Source organism: Miniopterus natalensis, chromosome 1 (genome assembly GCF_054644295.1).
Source record: "Miniopterus natalensis isolate mMinNat1 chromosome 1, mMinNat1.hap1, whole genome shotgun sequence".
Lineage (NCBI taxonomy): Eukaryota > Metazoa > Chordata > Mammalia > Chiroptera > Miniopteridae > Miniopterus > Miniopterus natalensis.
In genome coordinates, this window is record NC_142081.1 from 51400210 (window position 1) to 51427528 (window position 27319).

Genomic DNA, 27319 nt, shown 5'->3' on the forward strand with positions numbered 1-27319 from the left:
GAAGTTTCCTGGATCTGCTTAGGACAAATGCAGCTTTCACATCTCTTATTTTCTCATCCTCAAATTCCATATTTTTTTGGTTATCCCTTTTTCTCACATCTCTCCCTGCTTGTACCTCTGTTCTCCTTCCTAATTATACCCCTCGAGTCTATCTGAAACGCACATAATAGTAAAAGGTAATCAACTAATCTTTATTCTCATAAAATTGTGTTCTATATAAACAGAATTCAAGCTATAAATAGTGTTACAGGTATGGTTGTACAGATGAAAATATAGTGAGCAGTCTTTTCTATGACAAATACAAAGGAACTGATGCTTTTGCATAGTTTCTCCACACTTGAAACTATGCACTAATTTTCAAATCTTTTTCTGGCCCAAAACACCCGAGGAACATGACATTAACACCTCTAATAGACAGTTAATTTTATGTGCTAATATGGCTGAGCATGGTGCCCAGATACATGGTCAAATATTGTTTGTTTCTATGATAGCGTTTTTGGATGAGTTTAACATTTAAAAGAGTGAACTTTGAGTAAAGACCTAATGTGGTGGGCCTCATCCAATAAGCCAAAGACCTTAATAGAACAAAGACTCTTCTTTTCTGAGCAAAAAGGAATTCTGCCAACAGACTCAAACTGCTACTCCTCTTCCCTGGGTCTCCGGGATACTGGCCTATCCTACAGATTTGAGACTTACAACCACATGAGCAAATTTTTTAAAATAACTTCCTCTAAACACACACACACACACACACACACACACACACACGTGTGTGTGTCTTTTTGGTCTTGGTTCTCTAGAGAACCATGATTAATACAAGTAGCTAAAGATAGTGATTTCTCAACTAAAAATGGTGGGGGTGAGGTGGGGTCTACAGAAAGAGCAGAGGGGCTGGGGATGGTACATAATTTTAAAAGGCCTGATGTAGACCTTATGAAATTCCTACTTAAAAGTCATTAACTAGCCCTCCTCTATTACAGAAGCTGGAATGCTAAAATAAAATTTTTGGCTTCCCTTACATGTGACATAGCTACGGCCAAATTCTTGAGAAAGACGTCTTTCGCAAATAAAAAGCTAATGCCTCACTAGGAGAAAGCACTATGCTCTAACCATTCTTCCTGCCCAGACCACTCAGGATTCAGGTGTAAAAACAGTGCCTGAAAAAGCTGCTCTTCAGCTCTAAGACTGCTCCCACCATTCCCCAGTGTTCCTGTGTGGTATCCTAAATAAGAGGGCAAGTAGAATCTGGCTGTTTAGGCCAACCTGAACTGAAAACGGAAAAACTTAACTCATGTCATCATGTTAAGTAATACTTTTAAAAACACAGCTGTTAAAAAAAACAACACACACACACAGCTGTTCTCAGGCTCTATTGATACTATGTAAAGTTGAAATCTGCAATGGGAAAGACTTGGACTAGAAAAATTCCCTGAAAATAATGATTACAAAGTATTGAAGATTATAACTATGAAATACTAAGGAAGTCTATAGAGTATCCTTTAAAAAGCATTTTTGAAAATATGACCTGAATTATTTTATGACATTCGACTGCAAAGACAAGAGTTAGAAGACAGCAGCACTTTGACATTGTTTCCACTCTCTAATATACTACTGATTTAAAGGTTTTTACCTCAGTACACTTTCAGTATTTGTTAAAGCAGAGAGCTAAAGAGTATTATATAAAATCACTGTGTAATAAAACCTCACTAACAAATCATTAAGAAGGAACTTATTGGCCAAGTTGTTGAAAAATGTAAATAAAATGCCCAAATTATCTAACAATTTTTAAGTCAACACTACCATATGTTTAAGGGTATCCATGCTGTACCTCTGAAAATATTATGTTCTTCAGACCTATCTATAAAAAGAAAAATCAAGTGTTATTAAATAATGACCACAAAATTCTGTGTTTACCTTTTTTTTCTCCAGTGTAAGGCACATAGTCTTCCCGGTCCTTATGCTCCAAAGCTTCCTTCTCCAGATATGACAGGAGGTGCTCTCTATCAAATGGCCCTGTGGCAGACTTTGAGGTCTGGTTCTTTTGTCGGAACCCTGCAGGCAGAAGGGCATTCTGCCAGAGAATGAATAAACTATTATGACCACCAAGAATGCGAATGCTATATGCTTACATAGATTACTCAGAGAAGAAACAATTATAGATTAGAATGTGATATAGGCATGAAACACTTTATTACAGGATTTTAGGGCTGCAATGTAAAAGTGTTCCAAAGTGGGGTTTTTTTTAAATTAGGCAGTATTCACTTACATTCCTATTAAAATAGATACAAAAACATTTTCTTTAGCAAGTATTCTACTAGCAGAAAACACCCTTTACTTTTAAAATGTCCTGGGACAGCCCTAGCCAGTTTGGCTCAGTGGTTAAGGTTGGCCCAAGGACTGAAGGGTTCTGGGTCTGATTATGCCCAAGGGCACATTCCTCAGTTGCAGGCTCCATCCTCAGCCCCAGTTGGAGCTTGTCTGGGAGGCAACCAATGGATGTGTCTCTCTCACACTGATGTTTCTCTCCCGTCCACTCTGAAAAGCACACCTATTCCTTCCCTTACAAACCACAATAAAGGTTCCAGGCCATGCCTGTTCCTAGCTCTTTCTGCTTCCTGACGAACCCTGGTGCTTCCCCATGTGGCCCTGTGTAGCTTGGTGTGCCTCCTGCTGTTGGGAGCTTTAAGCAATAAACTCTTCTTTCAAGGCCGTTATTGCCCTGTCATCTTACCATATATCTGATTAAAAGGTGCATTTTAAAACAGAGGAGGTATGCTATTGGCCTGTAGTGAGTAGAGGCCAGGGATGCTGCTAACCATCCTACAACGTATTGGACAGCCCCCACAATAACAATTATCCAGTCCCAAATGCCAATAGCTAAGGTTCAGAAACCCTGGACTAGATGAACTCTTCAGTTACTACCATTTGATTCAAATAGGCTGACCTTCACGTAGAAGATATTACTGAGACATGATCAAAACAGCACCATTATTCTAAGTTTTCCCCTAGATTTAGGTGTACTGGAAACTTTTCTTTATAATAACAATTATGGTTAAGGGATTTGGTCTATGGTACTGATATGATACCTTATCCAAATGCTAAAGTAATGTTGAGAATAGGCGTGTATTCTCATAAATATTAAAAAAACATCCCAGCAAGAAAAGAATATGTGATAGTAACAAAAACAGTTTTATAAAACAAACTCTACCTCAATCCTAAAAGGCACTAAAAATCCATGTCTTGGCATAAAGAAACCTAATAAAGAAGCCTAGCAACCATTACCTTCAGGTAAAGTAGCCATAACCTCAGAGTTCTCCCCTCACTGCCTCCTTCTCCCCCAATGCATACCAGGGAATAACAATTCAAGGGTCAAGGGTCTCTACCTTAGCTGTGTAATTCATAAGACAAACAACATCCACTATGCAAATTAAAACAATATACAAACAATCAGGTCTGCTCACGGGGACTGCAGTATTGCTGAGAGTCTACTTAGATCTATTCTACCAATGACAAGAAACTCATTCAATTCGATGAGCATCTTTCAGAAGGGTAACAATTACATTCAAAGTCATAAAGAACCTTGCAGAGACACACTATGCTGTAGCCATCCTGGTATAGGTAACTCTGAAGAGCAACAGAGGTTGGCATATATCAGAGTTAATCGTCTGCTGCATTTTACCAAAAACATTCCTCTCGCCTGGCCGGGTGTAGCTCAGCGGTTGAGCATCGACCTATGATCCAGGAGATGGCAGTTTGATTCCTGGTCAGGGCACATGCCAGGGTTGTGGGCTCGATCCTCAGTAGGGGGCGTGAAGGAGGAAGCCGATCAATGACTCATCACTGATGTTTCTCTCTCTCTCTCTCCCTCTCCCTTCCTCTCTCTGAAGTCAATAAAGGTACATTAAAAAAACAAAACAAACAAAAACCAAAAATATACCTCTCTGCCCAGACAGAAACAATTTCTTACAGTAGAGAATTTTAGGAGATGTTTTAAAATAAGGGTGATGAAGAAAGCAGTTTAAAACAGTTACAACAGTAAAGATATGGAGGTAGAGTGGGGGATCTGGAGAAGAGACAAAACGTTCACTTGGATAAAGAGGTGTCAATGAAGGAGACTTGGTTTGGGGTGGTGAACACACAATACAATATACAGATGATCTATTATAGAACTGTACCCCTGAAACCTATATCATTTTATTAACCAATGTCACCCCAATAAATTCAATAAAATAAAATAAGCTTAGTTTCAAAGGGTCCAAAAGATTATTTCACTCTTCTTCATTAGCTAGCACCTACTTCAGGGTCGAGATCATCAAGAACAGTTTCCAGTTGTTTCAGTTCTAATTCTGATAGGTTCCCAAGGAGCTCATCTTCATCCAGGTCCTTGTACTTTTCTAAGTCCTTACGGAATGGTAGTGCCATGGCTTGCAGTGTCACTTAGTTTTTGCTATTCAATAGCCAGAAGTGATTTCTACTTTTTCTTACAACTGTGGAGAGAAGAAACAAAAACATTTAAAACATCATTTCCACCTACTTAGATCTATTATTAGGTTAAATGAAATATAATTTCCATGTCATATATTCTTTGACCATGTATCACACACACCCTTTTCTACAGATCATTCAATGCCTTTTGTCTTTTGTTAACAACAACAAAAATACACTGGGGAAAAAAGAGGGGAAGGAGAGAATAAAATTCAAATCCATTAAAATGTCTATTTGACAGAATTTACCTTTTCTGATAACTGAGTTTTGGGGGGGGGGGGGGGGGGCGCAGCTTGTAATTTGTGCCAAAATACAAATTTTTCCATCAATGGCTTCCAAATGATTGCTACCGGGGTAGTTTGTTGAAGCATAGTCTGTTTAAGGTTTACTGTAAGTTGCTTAGAAGAACATTTTCTGACTCAATATTAATATGGGGGGGGATACAGATGCACTCCCCATGGAAGGAATAGCCTCTTGTCACTGGAAAGAAAACATTTTTTTAAAAAGTGCATTAAAGTCCTAGCCGGTTTGCTCAGTGATTAGAGCGTCGGCCCTCGGGCTGAAGGGTCCTGGGTTAGATTTCGGCCAACGGCGGCACGTACCTCGGTTGCAGGCTCCAACCCCATTGGGGGCATGTGAGGAGGCAACCAATCTATGTGTCTCTTTCACATCAATGTCTCTCCCTCCCCTTCACTCTCTCTGAAAAAGCAATGGAAAAAATATCCTCAGGTGAGGATTTAAAAAAAAAAAAAAGTGCATTAAAAAAAATTTAAAGGCGCTTTCAAAGGAAAAAATACAGCATTCTGAAACTGTTTCAGTAAAATATTCGAAACCATGCTGAGCCCTAGCCAGTCTGGCTCAGTAGTTAGAGCACTGGCCCTCGGACTGAAGGGTCTGGGGTTCTATTCCAGCCAAGGGCACGTACTTCGGTTGCAGGCTCGATCCCTGGCCCAGGTTGGGGCACATGCAGGAGGCAACCCATCTATGTGTCTCTCTCACATCAATGTTTCTCTCTCTCTCTCTCCCCCTCCCATTCTCTGAAAAGCAATGGAAAAAACATCCTCAAGTGAGGATAAAAAACACACAAAAAACACCAAAAAACAACATGCTGAGATATGTCATCCACTAATTGGCAAGGCTGGTCAGGAGAAACTGATTATAGAAAATGACCTTCGCCATTTCCTTACTGCGTGGATCTCTCCCAAATAGCTATGAGGTGACTCAATAAGCAGAATCTTTCCTGTTACTGCAGGACTGTTCTATAGGAAAGGATGCTTAAAGTCAGTCCCACAAAAAGTATGAAGCAAAAATTAAGTATTTCTATAAATTCTAGCCACATATGTTAATCACTTGTCTCATAAAATGTTCCTATGTGAATAAAAAATAATCCTTAGACTCAGTGATTTGGCAAAATTTTTCTTGGCTGGAAAACACCCAGTTCTTCAAAGTTTGGGTATATTTCCTTTACTACCTCCTTCCCCCATGTTTTCCCAGCATAATATTTTAACTAATATATTTTCCTCCTCAATTCAGTAGCATTTTATGGATCCTTTTATGTGTTTTCATTTCCTAAGAAGAAAGGAAGGTTCACCACAGGGGTCTGTCAGCGAATGACTTGACTAGCAACCACCTGGGTTCTAAAAAGCAAATTAACAGAATTGTGCTTATGCAGATATTAAATTGCAGGCATTTTGTGTAATTGCCCGAGATAGGTCTGGCTTACACGTGTTCTGCTGGAAGCTCATAGGTTTAGAAGTTATCCTGGATTTTCCCATTAAAAATTATTTTTTTTTACTGTTGTCATTACTAAGTTTGGCAAACCTCCACTTTGTACTTCCAACTTTAAGATAGCAAGCTTACGAAGTATCCTGAGAGTGTATTTTCTCAACTAAAAATAATACAGTCTGCAAAGAAGAGTCAATGGGAAGTATCAGCACTTTCAAATATATTAACCATAAAATGAATTTTTAAAGAAGGTGGCATGTAATTTTAGGGGGAAAAATAAAAAAATTAGACCACACTAAAAAAAATACTCCCTTCATAAACAAACATATTTAAGACAGACAAAGGTAAGAAACTGATAAAGTATAAGAATATGTACTGCCCGGCCGGGAGTGGCTCAGAGGCTGAGCATCAATCTAGGATCCGGGCGATTAGGATTCAATTCCTGGTCAGGGCACATGCAGGGGTTGTGGGTTCGATCCCCAGTCTGCGACGGGTTGTGGGTTCTATTCCCAGTCTGCGACGTGCAGGAGGCAGCCGATCAATGACTCTCTCATCATTGATATTTCTATCTCTCTCTCTCCCTTTCCTTTCCTCTCTCTGAAATCAATAAAGATATATTAAAAAAAAAAAAGAATATGTACCAAGAGTATTTACTTTATGCTATTTTTTAATGTTTGGAAAATCAATATAAAAATACGTTTTTAATATGGTTTAATATAATTTCTTGAAGTTTACAGTAGTCATGTGCCATCAACAACAGATAGAATATACAAGAGTGTATATTCTATGGCTTTCCTCTACAGCTTTGCCTTAAAAGTATATATCCTTAACAGTTTCAGTTCTGCCCTTTTATTTGCACTTTATACAAATGGGCTCATACAGTAGGTACCCTTCTATGACTTGCTTTTTTCACTTAAGATTGTTTTGAGTTGATGCTTAAAGCTGTACTTTCATTTTCATTTCTATATAGTATTCAACTGTATAAATGAACATTTGAGTTTTTTGTAGTCTTCTCCCTCTATTTTTCTGCTATAAACAATCTTGTTACTATTTCCTGGTATACATGTGTGAGAGTTTCTCAAAGTTGTTCAAACCTCGGAACGGAAGTACTGGGGAAGGGTATACTTATACTCAACTTTACTAGGTGATGTCAAACTACTTTCAAAGTGGTTATACAGTACCAACTTATAGTCCTAGAAGATTTAGTACATGACAATTCATGTTACTCATTCCTGTTAATTGTTGGTATTAGCAGAGGTATTTTTGTTTTGTTTTCTTGCCATTCTGGTGAATGTGAAATTGAATTTCACTGTGGCTTTAATTTGTATTTTGCTAAATTATGATAAGGTTGAGCATCTTTTCAATGTCCATTCACTGGCTAATGATGTTCCTCATTCTGTGAAGAATCTACTTGTCATTTAAAAAAAATATATATTTTATTGATTTCAGAGAGGAAGGGAAAGGGAGAGAGAGAAACATCAATGATGAAGTTGCTGATTGGCTGCCTCCTGCACAGCTCCTGCTGGGGGTCGAGCCCACAATCTGGGCATGAGCCCTTACTGGGAATTGAACCAAGAACTCCTGGATCACAGGTCAATGCTCAACAGCTGATCCACGCCAGCCAGGCCTCATTTTTTTAAAAAATAGATGCTCTTAATATAGTCTGGATACTAATCTTTGTCAGTTATATTTTTAAAAATCTTTCCCATTTTCTTTCAACTATCACTTAGTTTATTATTATGATATTTTCCAGGGAAAAATGTTTTGAAGTGTGTTTTATTTAATTTTTTAAGGAATTGACTTCTTTGGCTTGATTTTTCCTTTACAAAGCAATAGAAAGCCATTTCCTTCAGAGTCATATAATGAAATTTGACAAGAGGCAAGAAATTCCAGGTTATACACTAAAGTTTCCCAGAAGCTTCAATAAAAAGCAAACAACCAGTGCTCATTCTATCTAATGTCACTCAAAACTCATCAGTAGTGTTCTTTCATCAGGTGTTAACATTCTCAGATTCTCTAACTTGATTGTACCGTCCCTTTCAGCTCTCTTCCTCTATTGAGGAATGTCTAGGTACTGAAAATGGTCCAAGTGTTAGTAGGAGAAGCTCAGAAACTCCTCAGGAAGGGAAACTCTGGAAGCAGTGCTTTGCTTGCCTTTCTATCCCTCTATCCCAGGGAGAACCTGTCCTCACTTGCTTGTGCTTTGACATCTGTCTACTGGAAGGGGAACGAATTCTGAGTGATGAAGAGGTGAATCCAGTTGCTAGAAAAGTATTTTCAATTTATACTGTGTCTACAGGAATTTTTTTTTTAATCCTCACCTGAGGATGTTTTTTCCACTGCCTTTTAGAGACAGTGGAAGGGGGGGAGAGAGAGAGAAACATCAATATGAGAGAGACACATCCGCTGGTTGCTTCCCACACAAACCCTAACCTCGGCCAGGATCAAGCTTGCAACCAAGGTATGTGCCCTTGACCAGAATAGAACCTGAGACCCTTCAGTCTGAGGGCCAATGCTCTAACCACTGAGCCAAACTGGCTAGGGCTACAGGAACTTTTTTAAATCCCCAAGCTAATGTAAAATACAATTAATAAAAAAGTAACAGACAATTTACAAAACACAGGAATAGTTTTACTAAGCATTAAATCCTCAGTCATTTAAAATATATGTAAGCAAGAAGTTTATACATAAACAAAAATTAGTTTTGCCAGGTAAGTAGGGAAGTAGAAAACTTATAAATTTGAAATTCTGGCATGTTCAGACTGTTTAATTCTTCATCCTTAAATTCACTGTTTGGAGTAACAGTTTTCAAGTTTTAGAAATCCCTGGGAAGGCTTGATAAGACACAGACAGATTCCAGGCTCCACCCTCAGTTTCCTGACTGACTTGGTCTGCAGTAGCACTGAGGATCTGCACTTCTAACATACTCCCAAGTGGCCTCAGTCAGGAACTACACTTTGAGATCCACTGCTCTAGAAAGCTCTCACATCATGTAAACTCAGATAACTAAGTCTTCCACTCTTAATGCAGCCTATCTTGTCCTATTCACAGACCAAAAAAATTGTTAAAATAGTCCCCAAAGTCTATAGGGGCTGTTGCCACAGTATACTTTCCTTTTCACTCTGCCACTGCTTCACTTGATTTCAGTAAGTGTTCTCTGGTTCAAAACCCCCATATAGACTCATATTACCTACAACAGGATTAGGCAAACTATGGTATCAATGGGCAAATGTTTTACTGGAACACAGTCACATTCATTCATTTATGTATTGTTCATGGCTGCTCTTTTGCTATAATGGCAAAGTTAAATAAATGCAACAGAGAGACCAGATGGTCTACAAATCCTAAAATATTCACTATCTGGCCCTTTGCAGAAAAAGTTTGCAAACCCCTGACCTATAAGATAAAATCCAAATTCCTCAGCATAAAATACAAAGTTTACAACCTGGTCCTAGCTAACTTTCCAATATTATCTCCAGCTGCTCCCCATCACACAGCCTATACTCCAAATATGCCAAAAAATTTTAGGTCTCTATGCCTTTGCTTATTTTTGTTCCCTCTCTCTAGAATGAAGGCATTCTTTCTCATCTACCTCTGTCCTCCATCAAACCCCTACACATTCTTCAAGGCCTAGCTGAAGTGTTGACAAGGATATGGAGCAACTGAAACTCTCATAAATTGCTGGTGGAGTGCAAATTGATTCATACACTTTGGAAAACTATTTGGCAATATGTACTAAAACTAAACAACTCATACCATAATGACAAAGCAATTTCACTCCCAGCTATATACTAAAGGGAAAAGCTTGTTATGTTAATAAAATAAGATGTAAAAAATGTTCACTGCAACTTTATTCATAATATCCCCAACCTGAAAATGACACAAATGTCTATTACAAGAGAATACACAAATGAATTGTGGAATAGCCATAAAATAGAATACTACATAGTAATAAAGAACAACTACTGACATGTGCAAAAACATGAAGGAATCTCACATGCATTATGTTGAAAGGAATATAAAAAGCTAGACAAAAAAGAATGCATATTACATGCTTTCATGTATATAAAATTCAAGAACAGGCAAAACTAACCCATAGAAATGGAAATACCTATTAGGAGGTATTGATAAGGTAGAGGCATCAGAGAAATTTCTGGGGTGATGAAAAGGTGCCATATCTTAAACTGGGTGGTAGTTAAACACAAGTACATACATACGTAAAAAGTTTATTAAGCTGTGCACTTAAGATTTTCTCCCCTTACTCGGAATTATACCTCAAAAAAAAATTTAAATACAATAAGTCCTCACCTAACATCATCAATAAGTTCTGCAACTTTAAGCGAAAATATATATAATGAAACCAATTTTACCAACAAGATAATTGATATAAAGAGTTAAGTTCCTACAGTACCTTCTCAATGTTATAAGGGAAACGATGAATAAAACATTATTCAAGGACCTGCTGAATATGCCTGCATTGTGCAACTAATTGTATGTATTTAATATGGAGAATTAGAATTAAAAGTTCCCACAAACATAGAGAAGATTTTTCTGTAGCATTTTAACAAGAAGTCATAAAATAAAAAAATCAACAATTTGCCTTTGCAAGTCAACCAATCACCTTCAGCCTCTCACTTCCAAAGGCCAGCCAATTAGGAATAGACCCCCCTCCAGTAAACAGTACTCTAAGTGACAGCCAACCAATCAACAGACTCACCAAATAATCTTGCCATCTACAAATGGTGTCACTATGGCCTTGAAAAGTTTGCCAGTCCAGGAATTCCACACTTCCCCAAAACCCTGTATAATAAATTGGTCACCTCTGCTCAGAGAGACTATGCCTAACCAGCACAGCTCTCCCTTGTTATAGTAAGTATTAAATTCAGCCTTGTCATTTTGTTTCACATATTGTCTATTGGCTGGTAGTCTCATTATCCTTTCATGGCAAAGAAAACTTTTAGTGATTACATAGTTTATTTTTAAATAAAAATATTTCAATGTTGACATATATTAGATAATAGTAGTTAGGATCAAAATATTCCCTCTAGATAAATATCCATGTAATCTTTTGAACTGGATATGGTTTAACATCCAATAATTTCATAAGTATCTGTTTCAATTTGCTTTGGTAAAAATTTCAAATCAACATTCCTTTTTCTTTTTTGTTTGGACCTGGCTTCAGAATTAATCTGGAAACAATTTTAAAATAAGTGATCTCTGCCTGGAGAGTTTAACGTTTAAAGCATTTAAATGCTCTCTTCTTTAATGTTAGGCTTGAGTTTCATCTCTGTTGGTTTGAGGAACATTCTTTCATGGAGCAGGCTGGAGTAAAGAAAGTCATCTCTTTATTCTTGGCACTGTTAAAAGCAGAGGCGGAGTATGCATATCTATCTCTGATAGTATATAGCAGATTCCTCAAGTGCAAGGGAGTTTTAAGTCTCCTAAGGTCATTTCCTTTTTATAAGGTTATGATTGCAGATAACACTAATTATAACCAAAAAAATGCACTTTGTGTCCACCACATCCAAAGCTCTATGTGCATAGTATTTAACTTCTAAAAAATGAAAAACCATTTCATTTTAGTTGTATATAATGTGTATTACTTTTATAGTAAAGATATTTTTTAAAGGAAATAAATTGGATGTTAAATCTATCCTTCTGTTTGGTTCACTGACTCTTCTACACAATGAAGCCTAAAAGACAGTGCATTAAATAACGATTTTCGTGGGGTTCTTGGGATGCTATGGTTGACCAAAATGTGGGCACATCTGAGTGAGGTAGTTGCTCTGCACAGAGAAAATTCAGAAAATGGTAGTTGATTATTCTGTGTAAAAGTTTCATGGATAAACAAGTGGAAGAAGATACCATGCTCATGGATTGGAAGAATTAATATCATTAAAATGTCTATACTACCCAAAGCAATTTATAAATTTAATGCAATTCCTATGAAAATACCAAGAGCATATTTCACAGATCTAGAACAAACATTTCAAAAATTTATATGGAACTAAAAAAGACCCCGAATAGCTGCAGCCATCTTGAGAAAAAAGAAGAGAGTGGGAGGGATCACATTACCAGACTTCAAACTATATTACAAAGCCACTGTAATCAAAACGGCCTGGTATTGGTACAACAACAGGCATACAGATCAATGGAACAGAACAGAGACCCCAGAAATAAACCCACGCCATTATGGTCAGTTAATATTTCACAAAGGAGGCAAGAGTATCCAATGGAGTAAGGACAGTCTCTTCAATAAGTGGGGCTGGGAAAATTGGACAGATACATGCAAAAGAATGAAACTAGACCACCAACTTTCACCATACACAAAAATAAACTCAAAATGGATAAAAGACTTAAATGTAAGTCACGAAACCATAAAAATCTTGGAAGAAAACATAGGCAGTAAAGTCACAGACATTCCACCTAGTGGACTTTTCACTGATACATCTCCAAGGGCAAGAGAAACAAAGGAAAAGATAAACATATGGGACTACATCAAACTAAAAAGCTTCTGCACAGCAAAAGAAAACAGCCTCAAAATACAAAGGAACCCCACAGTCTGGGAAAACATATTTGCCAAGGATGAATCTGATAAGGGGCTAATTTCCAAAGTGTACAAAGAACACATAGCACTCAGCAAGAGAAAGACAAACAAACCAATTAAGAAGTGGGCAAAGGACTTAAATAGACACTTCTCCAAAGAAGACATACAGAGGGCCAAGAGACACAGGAGAAAATGCTCCACGTCGCTAATCATCAGAGAGATGCAGATTAAAACCACAATGAGGTATCACTTCACACCTGTCAGAATGGCTGCCATCAACAAATCAACAAACGACATGTGCTGGCGAGGGGGTGGAGAAAGGGGAACCCTAGTACACTGCTGGTGGGAATGCAGACTGGTGCAGCCACTATGGAAAACAGTATGGAGGTTCCTCAAAAAATTAAAAATGGAGCTGCCATTCGACCCAGTGATTCCACTCCTAGGAATGTATCCTAAGAATCCTGAAACATTCATCAGAAAGGATATACGTACCCCGATGTTCATAGCAGCACAGTTTACAATAGCTAAGATCTGGAAACAGACCAAGTGCCCATCAGTAGATGAGTGGATAAAAAAGCTGTGGGAAATTTACACCATGAAATACTACGCAGCTGTAAAGAAGAAGAATCTCGTACCCTTTGGGACAGTATGGATGGACCTCGAGAATATTATGCTAAGAGAAATAAGCCAGGCAGCGAAAGACAAATATCACATGATTTCGCTTATACGTGGAATCTAAAGAACTTAATAAACTGATGAACAGAATAGATTCAATGACATGGAAGCATAGATGAGACTGATGAATGTCAGAGGGATGGAGGAGGGTGGGTAGGTGGAGTGGGAGAGAGTAACCAAAGAATTTATATGCATATATACACAACCCAAGGACATGGACAATGGTGGGGAGAGGGACTGGGGAGGGGGAAGGAACGGGGTGGAACGGGTCATTGGGGAGAAAAAGGGACATCTGTAATACAATAAACAATAATAAAATTTTTAAAAAAAGTTTCATGGAAACTAACCAACTCAAGTATGAGATTAGCTAAGCAGTCCTATCATTCCTGCCATTGCTACTGACACCATCTTGAATTCTTTAAAAAATGAGATCTATAGATCCCCAAAGCATAAGGTAAGAAAAGAAAGCTTGAAGTTTGAGGGCAGCCCAGAAAAACTTGTTAGGGCCAAAACAAAAGAGATTTAATTGGAAGCAGGTTACTGAGGGCAACCTGTATGTAGAAAGCAGTCAGATCATTTCTGTGATTATTATAAGGAAACAGTTAACAAGGTGCTCATACTACTTCAAAAACACTCTTTCAACAAGACTACTGAGAGGCTTTGTGGCTCCCATGTGAGTACCCCACTTCCTTTTCTGACTCAAGGCAGCCAAAACAGCTCCTAGTCCTAGCCCACTCCTCTCTTTATTCTTTTTGGTGGAGTTGCAGCATCAGAGATACAGGGCAAGGTCAGAGGGGAACCTAGTCTGTGCATACCTAAGACCAATGCCGCAAGAGCCACACCCTTAACCTACAGTTTCTCAGTACCAAATGTTTTTCAGTCTCCTTCTCCTTTTCTTCTTCTTCTTTTTTTTTTGGGGGGGGGGGGTATGTGTGGGTGTGTGGGTTATTTAATAGACTGGGTAGATTAACAAATGTTGAAGCATTTCTAAAAGTTGTTACAAACAACAAAATCTTAAAATAGAAATGACATCATTTGAATGAGTTTCTCAGGGTAATGAGGTTACAGAATTCTCTCTCTGCTGGTTAACCTAAAAGAGCCTTCTACCAGTCATACTGTGGACAAAACCAAATACAACATGAGGTGGCTTGCAAGAGAAGCTTATCAGTGCTTAGCCATCAATCAAAATGCTGAATCAATTCCAAGTATATAACAGAGAGGCTAATCTGAGGGTATTCTTTCTCTTTTTCTCCCAAAGGGAAGTATCGCTATGACTCATTCTTCCTCTTGCAAGAATTTTCTTAATCCACTAAGTTAGTAAGCATTGGACTATATACAAAATCCTAAAATAAACTAGGCTAGGTCTAAAAGAAACCATGCTAAGAGCAAGTTGAAGTTTCTGCAGTGAACAAAAGGTAAAATGCTAACATCTTTCCTCAGTTTCATCCCTTGTCAATTTCCTAGCCTTCAGACCAGATTTTTTCCCCTTAATTCTGAAAAATTCCTTTTTCAACCTTACCAATTTCCCTACCTTCAAATCAATATATATATTTTCATACTTTTATTAAGTGCCCCTTTCATTTAATGTTCTGTTCTGGGGGAGGGGAGGCACTGGAATGGAGAGGTAGGGTAGGGACATGGGGAGAGGAAAGGAACCATGGGAATGAGAGGAAAAGAATTTGAGAAAATTGTATAAAACAGATTCCTTTTTAAAATTTTTGTTTTGTTTTTACTGATTGATTTTGAGAGAGGGGAGAGGAAAGGGGAGGGGAGAGAAAGGGGAAAGGGGAGGGGAGGGGAGGGGAGGGGAGGGGAGGGGAGGGGAGGGGAGGGGAGGGGAGATTTGTTGCTCCACCTATTTATGCATTCATTGGTTGATTCTTGCATGTGCCCTGACTGGGGATCCAACCCAAAACCTTGGCGTATGGGGAAGATGATCCAACCAACTGAGCTACATTGCCGGGGCTGCACAGAACAGATTCTTGTTCTAGGCCCCCTACTTTATAAATGTTTCTCAAACTGTAATTTAAGAGATCACAAGATCACCCTAGCTGATTTGGCTTAGTGGTTAGAGCATCTGCTTGAGGACTGAAGGGTCTTGGGTTCGATTCCAGCCAAGGGCACGTACCTGGGTTGCAAGCTCAATTCCTGGGCCCAGTCAGGGCACGCGTGCAGGAGGCAACCAATGATGTGTCTCTCTCACATCGGTGTTCCTCTCTCCCTCCTCTCTCCCTTCCACTCTCTCTGTAAAACAATGGAAAAAATATTCTCAGGTGAGGATTAAAAAATAAATAAATAATGAAAAATAAAACAAAAATAAAATATTAAAAAAAGAGACCACAAGATCAAAGATATGGCACAAACAAGGCACAGAGGCTGTAATATTCAATTATAGGTTTAATGTTAAATGTAAGAGCTTAATGCTTTTCTATTTTCTTTTGAAACACTTTCTCTCTCTCAATTTACAAAAATGGTGACCAGAAAAGCTGGGCATATAGTGAAAACAAATCTAATTCCCTTCTCCTGCCACCTTACATTAGAGTCCAGCCTGAGTGGTGCATTGAAAAGAATCCATCACTGGGGTGTCTCTTCTCCTTCTCTACTTTCTTTTTACACCCACAGGTATGCAGAATCCTATCCTCTAGCAATTCTATGTATCAACATTTGTACCACAATAAAGATTAATAAGTACATGATTATTCAACTGAAAATGTGTTTATGCAGAAAAATATACCTCCAAATGAGGAAACTATCCCTGAAGAAATCAACTATTCTGAACAAAATGTGCCTAGAATGATGAGGTACATGATTGAAGTTAGCCATGCTTGCAGATCTGATTATTAACAGTGAATAAGCCATCAAATAATTTTGGATGAAAGTTAGTATCACCATTCTAGAGATTTTAAAAAGGTAAGGTTTTGGTAAAACAGGGAAGAAAGTGCTCTAAGGGATTATAAGAACTAATTTAACCACCAAAATAAGCCCACAAGATGTGGAAAATGTCAGAGGACGGTTTTAATATGAAGATTTACCAAATCAATGATCACAAAATAAATAGTAATATACACACAATATATAGTTACTACTGTTACTTGTGTGTGTGTGTGTATTATTTTTGTAATTGCATGATCTTGGCCAAAATGTCAAATAGTACTGTAGATAACTGTTGAAAATAAAGTCCTTCCTTAAAGTGTCTCCCTATCCTGTGTCATTCTACTAGCGTTTTAATTCTTCCATGCCATTTCTTATCAACCAAAAATCTCTCTTTAGTAAAATTCATTGTTTCTAATAAATTCAACCTTTTCCCTTTTGGGGGGAGGATGGGTCTGGTTGGATTCTAATAGAAATAAGATAGTAACAAGTTTTAAATATTTAAGGGGGAAACCTAGTTTTAAAAATAAATGAAAAGTTCTAAATTTTAGCTAGATGTAACTCAATCCCCCTTCCTTTGGCTAGAATAAGGAGAATCCTCTCTATCTTTAGACTGCCTGATGGAACACTTCTGAGTCTTTCCCAAACAAACTGACAAAGGTAAGTATCTAACAGAATTCAATTCTCACTCAAAAGGAAAAACAAACAAAGCCAGAAGGAATACCAGAATTCTCTGGGATAAAAAAGCCCAGCACTTAGCTCCTAGCACTGATCTGGGGGGTCAGTAGATCTATGGCCTTAAGGGCTCTGTGACTTTAAGCAAGTCACTTACTTCTCAGCTTCATGGGCTATATGAGGAACAGTCAAAATAAAGCAAGTCCACAAAAGACACTGTAAATCACACAGCCTTTTCCCCAATGAGTGCAGAGTCCGCCTCAGTCCTTGGGCAGCTACTACCTAACAGATGAAAGAGACTGGCAAAGGTATGAAGCCTATTAATTTTAGCCCTGGGCTCAATGGACTCAGGTCTCTTCTATCTCTAATAGTCTATGATCTTAAGGAAATGTTATTTAACCCAACCTTGAGGGGAAAAATTAACTTACCCTCATCACTGTCAGGATGAACAATGTTTGAGCAGAAAGGAAAAACATGAAAGCTGAATCATGCTAGTAAAGCACCAACACTTTGGGGGGGGGGGCTTCCTATCTCCCCTAGATCTTTAGTTCAGCCAGATGTTTCCTACATAAATGATTTGTTCTCCCTGTTCATTTTGGTGGGTGGCCTTTCTTCCCTCCCCCACCAACTAGGACCCTTCTTGGTCTGCCCCCATCCTCCATCTCCTGGGAACAGCTGGGGTGAGATCAGTGGGTCTTCCCTACTCTTCCCCTTTCTGTTCGTTATGCTCCAGCTGGCTGTACTGCTTTTTAATATTGCACCGAAGGTTTTTTAAATAAAGTTAAAAAAAAAAGAGAAAAGCACAAAAACAATAAAGTGATTCAGGAAAGTGACTTGAAAAACCAGAAAGACAGATTAAACAAAAAAAGTAAACAATGAAGTCAAACATGGGCCTATGCTGGTAAGTACTAAAGAAAAAAAAAGGTTAGAGTGGAACGATTGTATTAATAAATGCTTTCCTGAAAAGTTACTAAATAGAGCAAATTTCTACAGATCATTTCTTATTTTCCCACAATAAAATTAGAAATGTTTTTATGAAAACATGAATTCTCAATACATCATAAATCATAAGAATAAATGCAAAAAAGTTTATTAGTACAGTAAAAATACTAAAGTAGGATATTTATTTCTGCCTTGTTCTTTATTTTAAAAATAAATTTTAAAACATCTAATTATTGTCTTTATTTTAATTAAATTTGAAAACCAAGACACTCAAGAGTAGGACAGTACTGGGAGACATTAGGAAAAAAACTTCAGAATAAGAAAAACAGATTTGGATTTAGAAAGAGGTCTTTGGGAAACAGGCTTCATTTAGGCTTTAGTTTCAGACAGTGATATTCTAAGGAATTTTAGAGGGGCCATCCAACCCCATTATTGACCCACATCCATTCCTCAAATCTGACCCACTTTTCACTAGTATAACAAAAAATGTAATGGTAAAGAAATTACCCCTAAGGTCCTTCCAAATCTAAATGGCTAAGATCATTCAACTTTTAAAAAGTACCTTGGGAATAAGTCTGAAAGTGAGATAGGCTAGTAAGCCAGGACAAGTGGAACAGGGAAACAGATAAACAGCAGTTTGCAGCCATCTAGTAAATCCTATTTTCTGTAAACCAACAACACTTAAAGTGTACAATGGTAGCTCGGTTTTCAAATGTAACCCATTCTGGAAGACAGTTCAAGTTCTGAAACATCTGAAAACCGAGGGATGAACAGCCGAAAGCTAGGCCTCAGGACCTTGCACTCAGCGGAAGCCATGTGGCATGTTAGATTTTCGAGGCGTGTTCGAAAACCGAAGCATCTACTTCGGTTTTACGGAGTTTGTAAACCGAAATGTTAGTCAATGGAGACGTCCGAAAACCGAGGAGCCACTGTAAATGGTTTGCACTTCTCCTCCCCAACCAGAGGGTAAAGTGGCTTGAATCACCCTACTCAAGGTGATAGCAGAAATCCAATCAGTGCCATTTGCCAACCACACCCAAGCACAGATGAAGTTAAGGGAATCTCATTTTGGCACTGCAGCATAAAAATGATGAATATTTGATTAAGATCCTCCCCTAAACTCCCAGCCTTTAAAACCCTAAAAATGAAGGTCCCAGCATGCCCAAACCTTTCTCTTCCCCCTTCCTTCCCCCACAGGCTTGCATCTCCTAAATTCTAGGGAACTCACGAGGCTCGCAATCAGGGAAGCTATGGGCAGCGGCAGTTTGTCCTGGGCAAACCCCTTGAATCCACCCCAAGGCCCCCTTTTCTCTGACTTCTTAGTAAGCCAGAGCAGCCCAGCCCAGGCTCATTTTCCCACCCAATCTCTTCTGTTACCCTAGGCCCTTCCTTGTTTCAGTGTTCCCAGCTCTAATAAACATCCTCTAAAATTCACCTGGACTCCTGTGAAATTTTTTCTGTATCAAGTCAAGAACCCACACACTACCAGCTGGCCCTAGGCAGACCCACTAGAGCCGACTTTCCAGTACAAAAAGGATCCACAAGAAACAGAAACAAACTGGAGAGCTGAAGATACAAGGACAGTGTTCACTCATGTTTACTACATATCCAGTGGTCCCTTTTGAGTTTTGTATCATGTGCATTTATTTTATTTTTATTTAAAGAACTCAATCGTTTGCTGCATTTTGATGTTGGGAATGCAAAACAGTAACAAATATTGTCTCTGACTTTTGAATTATGCATGCTACACCCAAGTAATAGCAAAGTGCTTTGGTGGAAAAGCAAAACAAAAAGCATTAGCCATCAGAGTCCTATTAAAAGAATTTCAGAACATTAATTTTTTCAAAAAGACTAACAATCTATGAGACAAATAGCAAAAATCACTTAAAATGATATATATTTATATATTCTCCCAAGTTCCACAACTTGGGACCAAAGTCCTTATACAATTGAAACTCTGGCCTTCTTTGCATTCTAATGTTTTTAAATATTGGACCCTTGTACCTGAGTTGATTGTATTGGTTTTTTTACTGGTTGTGGGAAGATAGAGAAATAAAAAAATTAATCCAACCCTTCCTCACCCTCAAAAGAAAGTCTGAAACTGAGACTGGAGCCAGTTTTGGGGTGTTTTTTCCTTTTCCCTAAGAAAACAGAGAAATAACTAATTTTTCTGATGTTCTGAGCAGGCCTTCAAAGCCTCATGTCCCTGAATCCCACCCCTTCCCTGCAACGGTTCAAGTACCTAGTTAAATTTCTGAAGCCTCATAAAGAGAGGAAGTAAAAACAATGCTTTACACTAAGCTCTCCCCCAGGGACAAACTCATTGCCTGACTCTAAGCTCTTGTTTTCCTGCTCTAAAGATCTTGATCATAGTCACTTGACTATGCTTCCTGAAACAGCCCTTTTACATTTCATTCCTTTGTTTAGAAATTTTTAAGTGTTTTTGACAGTTTCTCAGGTGATCCTGATAAAACTCCACTTTCCTACTTTCAATTGTAATTACTAGGAATCCTCTGCTCGAATGAGCTTGTTTTCCTCATAGTCTCACAAACATCCTAAATTCAGCTTCACATTGGCCTCATTTTCCCCCCACAATGGTGTGCACTTCTCTTCAATAATCCTCCCTACCCCACCCCCAAATTTCACCTCTCTTTCCTATCCAAACTCTCCACCCCTCAAAGACTAGTTCAAATCCATTTTCTCCAAAGCTCCACCAACCCTAATTAATTACTTTCTTTTCTACTCTGAAGATTAACAATGCTCAAGGTGAACCATACCATTTCGCTCCAATACTTGATTCAGGTGTCTGCTGCTCCAACTGGTATGACTGCATGCTCCTCAATGGACCAGGCCTCATTCCCACAATGAAGGCATTTTATACACACCTTCAGAGATGCAGCACACTTGTGACTTTTAGGGATACCACTGGTTTCACTCTAAACAATCTCAGGGACCTGGGGACATACCAAGTTTTGCTATGGCAATTAAATTCATTTTCAGACTAACACGGAGAAGCAGTTATGTTTGAAGAGGCACCTGTCTACAATTTGCATAATATGTCTTGATGTCTCACATGGGAGGTGGGGAATATAGAACCAAAGACATCTGGTATACACTGGAGTTAAGATGTAATTCTCATCAGGTGGAGAATACCTAAGGAGAGAGAATGAGTTCTCTCAGACAATCGGGCAGAGGGGAGCCATTCTTCAAGAAAATGGCACTGCCCCACCACCTTGACCAACTATAGAAAACCTCATAATGAGGTGCTATTACATCCAGAATGAATAACTGAAGCAATAACCAAGAGATAGGGAACTTGTAAGTAACCATGTGGCAGCCAGAGCAACATACACATAACCCACCATAAGTGATCTTGGGCACAAAAGGAAAAGGGCAAGATGACTATCCCCTTACAGGCCAAAGAGAACACTGAAGTTTTTGATAGGAAAAGTTATTTGGTATTACTGAATTGTATACTTAAAATGGATAGATTTTATGATAAGTAAATTGTACCTTGACAAAATAAATTGTTTAAAAAAACAAACAAAACTGATGCCCCGCCAGTGTGGCTCAGTGGTTGAGCTTTGACCCATGAACCAAGAGGTCACCAGTTCGACTCCCGGTCAGGGCACATACCACAGTTGTGGGTTTGATCTCCAGTAGGGGGTATGCAGTAGGCAGCCAATGGATGTTGACGTTTCTCTCTCTCTACTCCTCTCCCTCTCTAAAATCAATAAAAACATATTTAAAAACAAACAAAAACCTGGTGAGTCCTAGCCGGTTTGGCTCAGTGGTTAGAGCGTGGACCTGCAGACTGAAGGGTCGTGGGTTTGATTCCAGCCAAGGGCATATACCTCGGCTGTAGGCTCGATCCCTGGCCCCCAGTGGTGCACATGCAGGAGGCAACTAGTCGATGTGTCTCTCACATTGATGTTTCTCTCTCTCTCTCTCTCTCTTTCTCTCTTTCTCTCTCTCCCTTCCACTCTCTCTGAAAAGCAATGGGAAAAATATCGTTGGGTGAGGATCAAAAAACAAAACAAAACAAAAAACCCTGGTGATTTGAGCTACTTTTCCATCCTTGACTATTCGTGACTGGTTAGCAACATTCGGACATGGAAATGTGTATACTCATGACCAGTAAGCAAGGTGTTTAAGAAAGGAGCGTTCACTATAAATGATAATGAAAACTACCAAATACGTATACACATAAATAAAATCCAAACTATATAAAACTACTGAAATATGAGAACCATACAGCTCATGGAGATAGTTTCTGGAGAAAAAAGAAATGGAAGCATTGGAGGTGGAAAGAAAAACAATATTTAAGATGTGATAGTTGAAAAAGAAGAACTAATGAAAGAAGGGAAGTCTGAGAAATCATTGCTATTGGCCAAGAGCTCGGTTTACTACCCCCAAGGTCATAAGATCTGCTTTGGCACAGGTTCTTTTAAAAAAGGCTAAAGGACATTTTTCCTTTAATAGCAAACAAGGGAAATCAGGAGACCCACACTGAAGTAAAAAGCAACTTAATTTAATGCAGAGAAGGAGAGGAGGTTACTGAGAGTATAGTATATGGGCCAAAAGAGGAGCTCAGGATAGTAGTTCTAAAATTAACAGTTATGACACCAACTGTAAACTATTAGTTTTACATGACAGAATAAAACTGTCTATATCTTACTTACATTTAGAAACATTTTTTTTCATTTACTTGAGTTTCTCAGATTAACAAATATGCTATATTCCAATACAATGAAGAGAAAAAGAAAGGAATCCATTTTTATTTGCATACCAGTTACATACCAGGTACTCTATCGTATATAACTCTGCAAAATATAACTATCCCTATTTTATAAATAAAGAAACTGAGGTGCAGAGGGGATAAAGAACTGAGGGCATATAAATTCTCAATAGTGGATGTGAATCTGAACCTGAACCTGAAATCCATGCTTTTTATACTTTATCACACTGCCCCTATAAAGTACTTTATGCCATGTTAATACTTTTATGTTACTATACATTAACAGAAGCAAATTACTGAAGTGACAGTAATTCACAAGAAACAACAGCTGGGGGCAAAAGAGAAGGAAAAACTATATAGTAACTAAAAAACAAAAAGTGTGAGATAATTTAATGCAATTACCAATAACCTATAAACTGCAACAACCTCAGAAGGCAATTCAACAGCAGGGAATAATACCCAATGAATTCTAAATTCTATAGCCTCCAAATCAGATTAGTTAAATTAAGTTTGGAGGGCTCCATTTAAAAAGCCGAGGAAAGCCCAATCAGCATGGCTCAGTGGTTGAGTGTAGACCTATGAACCAGGAGGTCACGGTTCCATTCTGGTCAGGGCACATGCCCAGTAGGGGGTATGCAGGAGGCAGCCGATCAATGATTCTCATTATTGATGTTTCTCTCTCTCTCTCCCTCTCCCTTCCTCTCTCTGAAACCAATAAAAACATATTAAAAAAACAGAACAAACAAACAAAACCAGGAAAAACGTTATGCTACATTTTAAAAAACCTTTTTAAAATGATTTCAATTTTTTACTGGCCTTGTGATCTTGGGTAAGATGATGAACTATTTTTTATCTCTCTGTTTTTTTACCTGTAAAATGAGAATAATAATAGTACCTATTTCATGGAGCTAACATATTAATATATTAACTTATTAAATGAATTAATACATATAAATCCCTTAGAACAGTTCTTGACACAAAGCAATTGTTCAATAAGGTTGGCTAATAAAATCATTCTTAATTATCTTCAAACTTCATTTTTAAGGAATACTACCTTAGTTCATGCTAGGTAAATGTGATCCATATAATAGACAATTAATTGCAGAGATTGGGCGAGAGAAATAGGACTAAAAATAAGAATACAAAAGAGAGATGACTGTACACAAAACAGAAGAGAGGGTTAAATCATTTTGCTCATGCCTCCATTAACATTTATCTCACAATATTATAATCATCTCTATAAGCTGTGAGAACTTTGAGGGTAGCCACCTATTTTTATATTGTCAGCCCAACATAGTGCCTGCAACATAGTAGATACTAAATAAATGTATAATAAAGTAACAAAGGGGCGGGGGGAGGATTAGTAAGGTCTGAGATCAATGTTGGGAGTACCTGGTTTTACCATATCTTAAAGTGGAATGGGGGCAAAGTCAATAAAGACCTATTATCACTCTTTGTTTAACTGTTTATCAATATTCTACACCTCTAGAAAATATGTTTAAAATATTTAATTTGCTCTAAAATTATAACTCTTCCAAATTATGGTAACAAATTTTAGTAATTTATTTTAAATATTAAAAATATTGCTGCCTGGGCTGGGGTATCATCCCATACACCAAGGAGTTGTGGGTTCAATCTCTGGTTGGGTGTGTTTGGGAGGCAGCCAACCGATGTTTCTCTCTCTCTCTCTCTCTCTCTCTCCCTCTCCCTCTCTCTCTCTCTCAAAATTAATGCAGGGCATGTCCTCAGGTAAGGATTAAAAAATACACACACACACACACACACACATATTCCTCTGATTAGCCTGTTATGCCCCAAAGTTAATCCTAATGGTCAAATGGTCAGAGAGTCATAGCAATAAACAGATACTAAATAAGACACACTCCTACTTTTTAGCTATTAATCTGCTAGATGCAGTACAGATACAAAAAAGATACCTGACCTCTGGTACCAAAATTAGCATGTTTGGAGATGACCAACCCTAAATCACCTTGTCTGGGGCACCCTTACCGAAGGCCCTGTGAAGTATACAGCCTAAGCAACCACATAATAATGCCCTGTCCCTCACAGATGTTTGGTACAGGGGTTACCCCCAACCCAAGCAGGACAGCTAAAATTAAATTCTCCAGGAATCTAGAAAGCTGGGAAACAAAACCTCAGTTGAGAGATCATGTATCATCCCGTCTGGAGGCAACATCACACTAAGCCAAAGTCACAGTTAAGCTGAAGCTAAGGTGGAAAGCAGAAGCCATGAGAGCCAGTCTGTAAAGGAGAGAATGGAGCAGGACTAGGGTAGCGGAGGCAGGCACTTCCCTCAGATGCAAGATTGGAGAGGGCAACAAAAACTCAGTAATTAAGATAATCAAAGTAATGTTCTAGAAGGGGGCTGAAAGGCACAGAAAGAAGCTGAAGAGAGTCCATGCAGGACAAAGACAGAGGAAGGAGGACAGGGACTTTCCCAGTGCCTGCTCTGGGTTCCAGCTGTGGCTCATTTCAGGGAGCTTCGTCGCCTTACAGCAACAACCACTACAACTGCCAGGCCTGACACCATCCCTTCTAGCAGGCTAGCTTAAGTGGGTTTGTGTTCCCTGAGACCTAAGAACCTTGACTAACTCTATTTGGGAAAACGATACAGGCACATAAAGCTTAAAAAAAAAATAAAAAATCAAGGCAATATATAATTAACTGACAAAAAAATTGTACGGAAATTAGTGCTACAGAAGTTCAGAGATCACTGTGGGTGGTCAGGAAGGATAAATTTAGCTAGACAGAGGTGGGGAGAAGTATATGCTAAGCAAACAGATCAAAAGAACATGGGAAGGGAGCCAGGGAAATGAGAGGAAGAAAAGTAAAGGGGAAGGAGTGATTCTCACACACCAGGTATTACAGCCAAGAAGTAAATACAGCTCCATGCTTTTCTGCGTCCAGCCCTCAGATCACACTGTTCATTACACCTGATATACAGTACTCCTTCCGAACCCTTTTTCTCATGTTTAAGGCCTTTCACATCTTTCAGAGACCAGTTGAAACAACATCTTTTTGAAGAGGTATCCTACTGCCCTAGCCAGTTTTACCCAATGGTTAGAGTGTCGGCCCGGGTTTGATTTTGGCCAAGGGCACATACCTCGGGTGCAGACTCGATCCCAGGCCCCAGTTGGGGCAGGAGGAAACCAGTCGATGCTCTCACATCGATATTTCTCTCTCTCTCCCACTCCCTCCCTCCCACTCTCTCTGAAAAGCAATGGAAAAAATATCCTCCCGTGAGAATTAAAAAAAAAAAAAAAGAGGTGTCCTACTTAAAAGAAGGTAAAGAAAGGAAGAAAAGAAGATATGGCAGGAGGGAAGGCTAAGGGGCTGAGTGCAGCAACAAATGCTACTCTCTGGTGGAGAGCAAACTATACCCAGGAGTTGACTTGGGATGTCCTCCTCTGTCTTAGGAGAGTAGGACGTGACATGATTTGACAAGGAGGAGTAATAATGTGGGCTCAAGAAACTAGAGGCAGGTGTAGAGGGTGTACTGATAACTAATAGAAGGGCCCAGCTGCACCAAAGGCCATGCAGAGGTGAAAATGTGTAAATCTGTTGTGGTCCATTTCTGTACATAGTTCTATAATTTTCTCCAAGAAATAGTAAATCTTAGGGACAAACAGCACAAAAATTGAGGGGGGGTGTTAGGGGGCCTTGACTTTCAAATAATCACATACTTATTGATAATTCCCAGTCAAATCAAGCTTTCTTACCCACCTCCCCACCCCCATCCCACCTCCCATCCTCTTGCCATAGCACCCCAGTGGTCATATTAAAGCGAGAAAAAAGAAAAAAAGAGCAGTTATTTAATAATGCCAACTTGAATCCACCACGAACAAAAATAAATCTTGGTGTTGTATCAAATCTTGCCATGTTTACTCCAAGCAACTGAATAGATGTCAGATTTATAATGTAAACATTTAAAGGGCCTCCTTCCTTTTCACTGATATGAATATATCGAGTAAATATTCTTTCACAATTCCTCATTAAACTGATAACCCCACACCCAGGGAACCAAAATATTTTGTTGGTTATAATTTCCATATGCAAATCCCTTACTCTATAATTATGATTAATAATATCCTGCTCAAAGGGTTTGCTCTGTGCAATAGGCTAAGGAACTACCTACAAGTCTCTATATATATTAAATATATACCTACTAGACAACTACTACTTGATTAAAAAACTTAACTAAAAGCTCTAGGAATTGCCTTAAACACCAGAATATACTTTAAGTAAATTTCACTTGCCATCATGCTCTCAATTACTCTTGTCCACCTAGCCCTCATTTTCTCCCACACACTTCAGGGATTGTGTTCACTTGTACGTACTTGTAGTGATATCAGTGCTTAGATATACCCAGATATGAAACTGTTTACTTGTAAAGGGTTATCTCTGCATCAGTTACCTTAGTTTGTAAGTTTGTCTTGCTGTGTTTGTGTTCCCTCTTTAGTGAGTGTGTGTAGGTGTTTGAGTGTATGTACCGGAGGGAGTGTATATCTTTACAGATAAAAAAGTGCACACATCTGTGAAGGAACTTTGCCTGTATTTCAGTGATCCTCAAAATGAACTGTTAAGTGTATAAGGGCAAAAGAAGACAGTCACAAAAGACTATATATTGTATGATTTCATTT

The 27319-nt window shown here is 38.5% G+C and overlaps 1 protein-coding gene across 1 annotated transcript in view; it reads right to left on the reverse strand.

Annotated features, from left to right (window-relative positions):
- The window catches only part of TMOD3 (tropomodulin 3), a 61928-nt gene that overhangs the window by 34296 nt on the left and 313 nt on the right, over positions 1–27319 (reverse strand). The window contains exons 2-3 of the mRNA XM_016224816.2: positions 4297–4487; positions 1915–2071 (exon numbers count right to left, since the gene is read on the reverse strand). Coding sequence (XP_016080302.1) covers positions 1915–2071; positions 4297–4422 — 283 coding nt within the window. The 5' untranslated portion in view covers positions 4423–4487. The remainder of the gene's footprint in view (positions 1–1914; positions 2072–4296; positions 4488–27319) is intronic.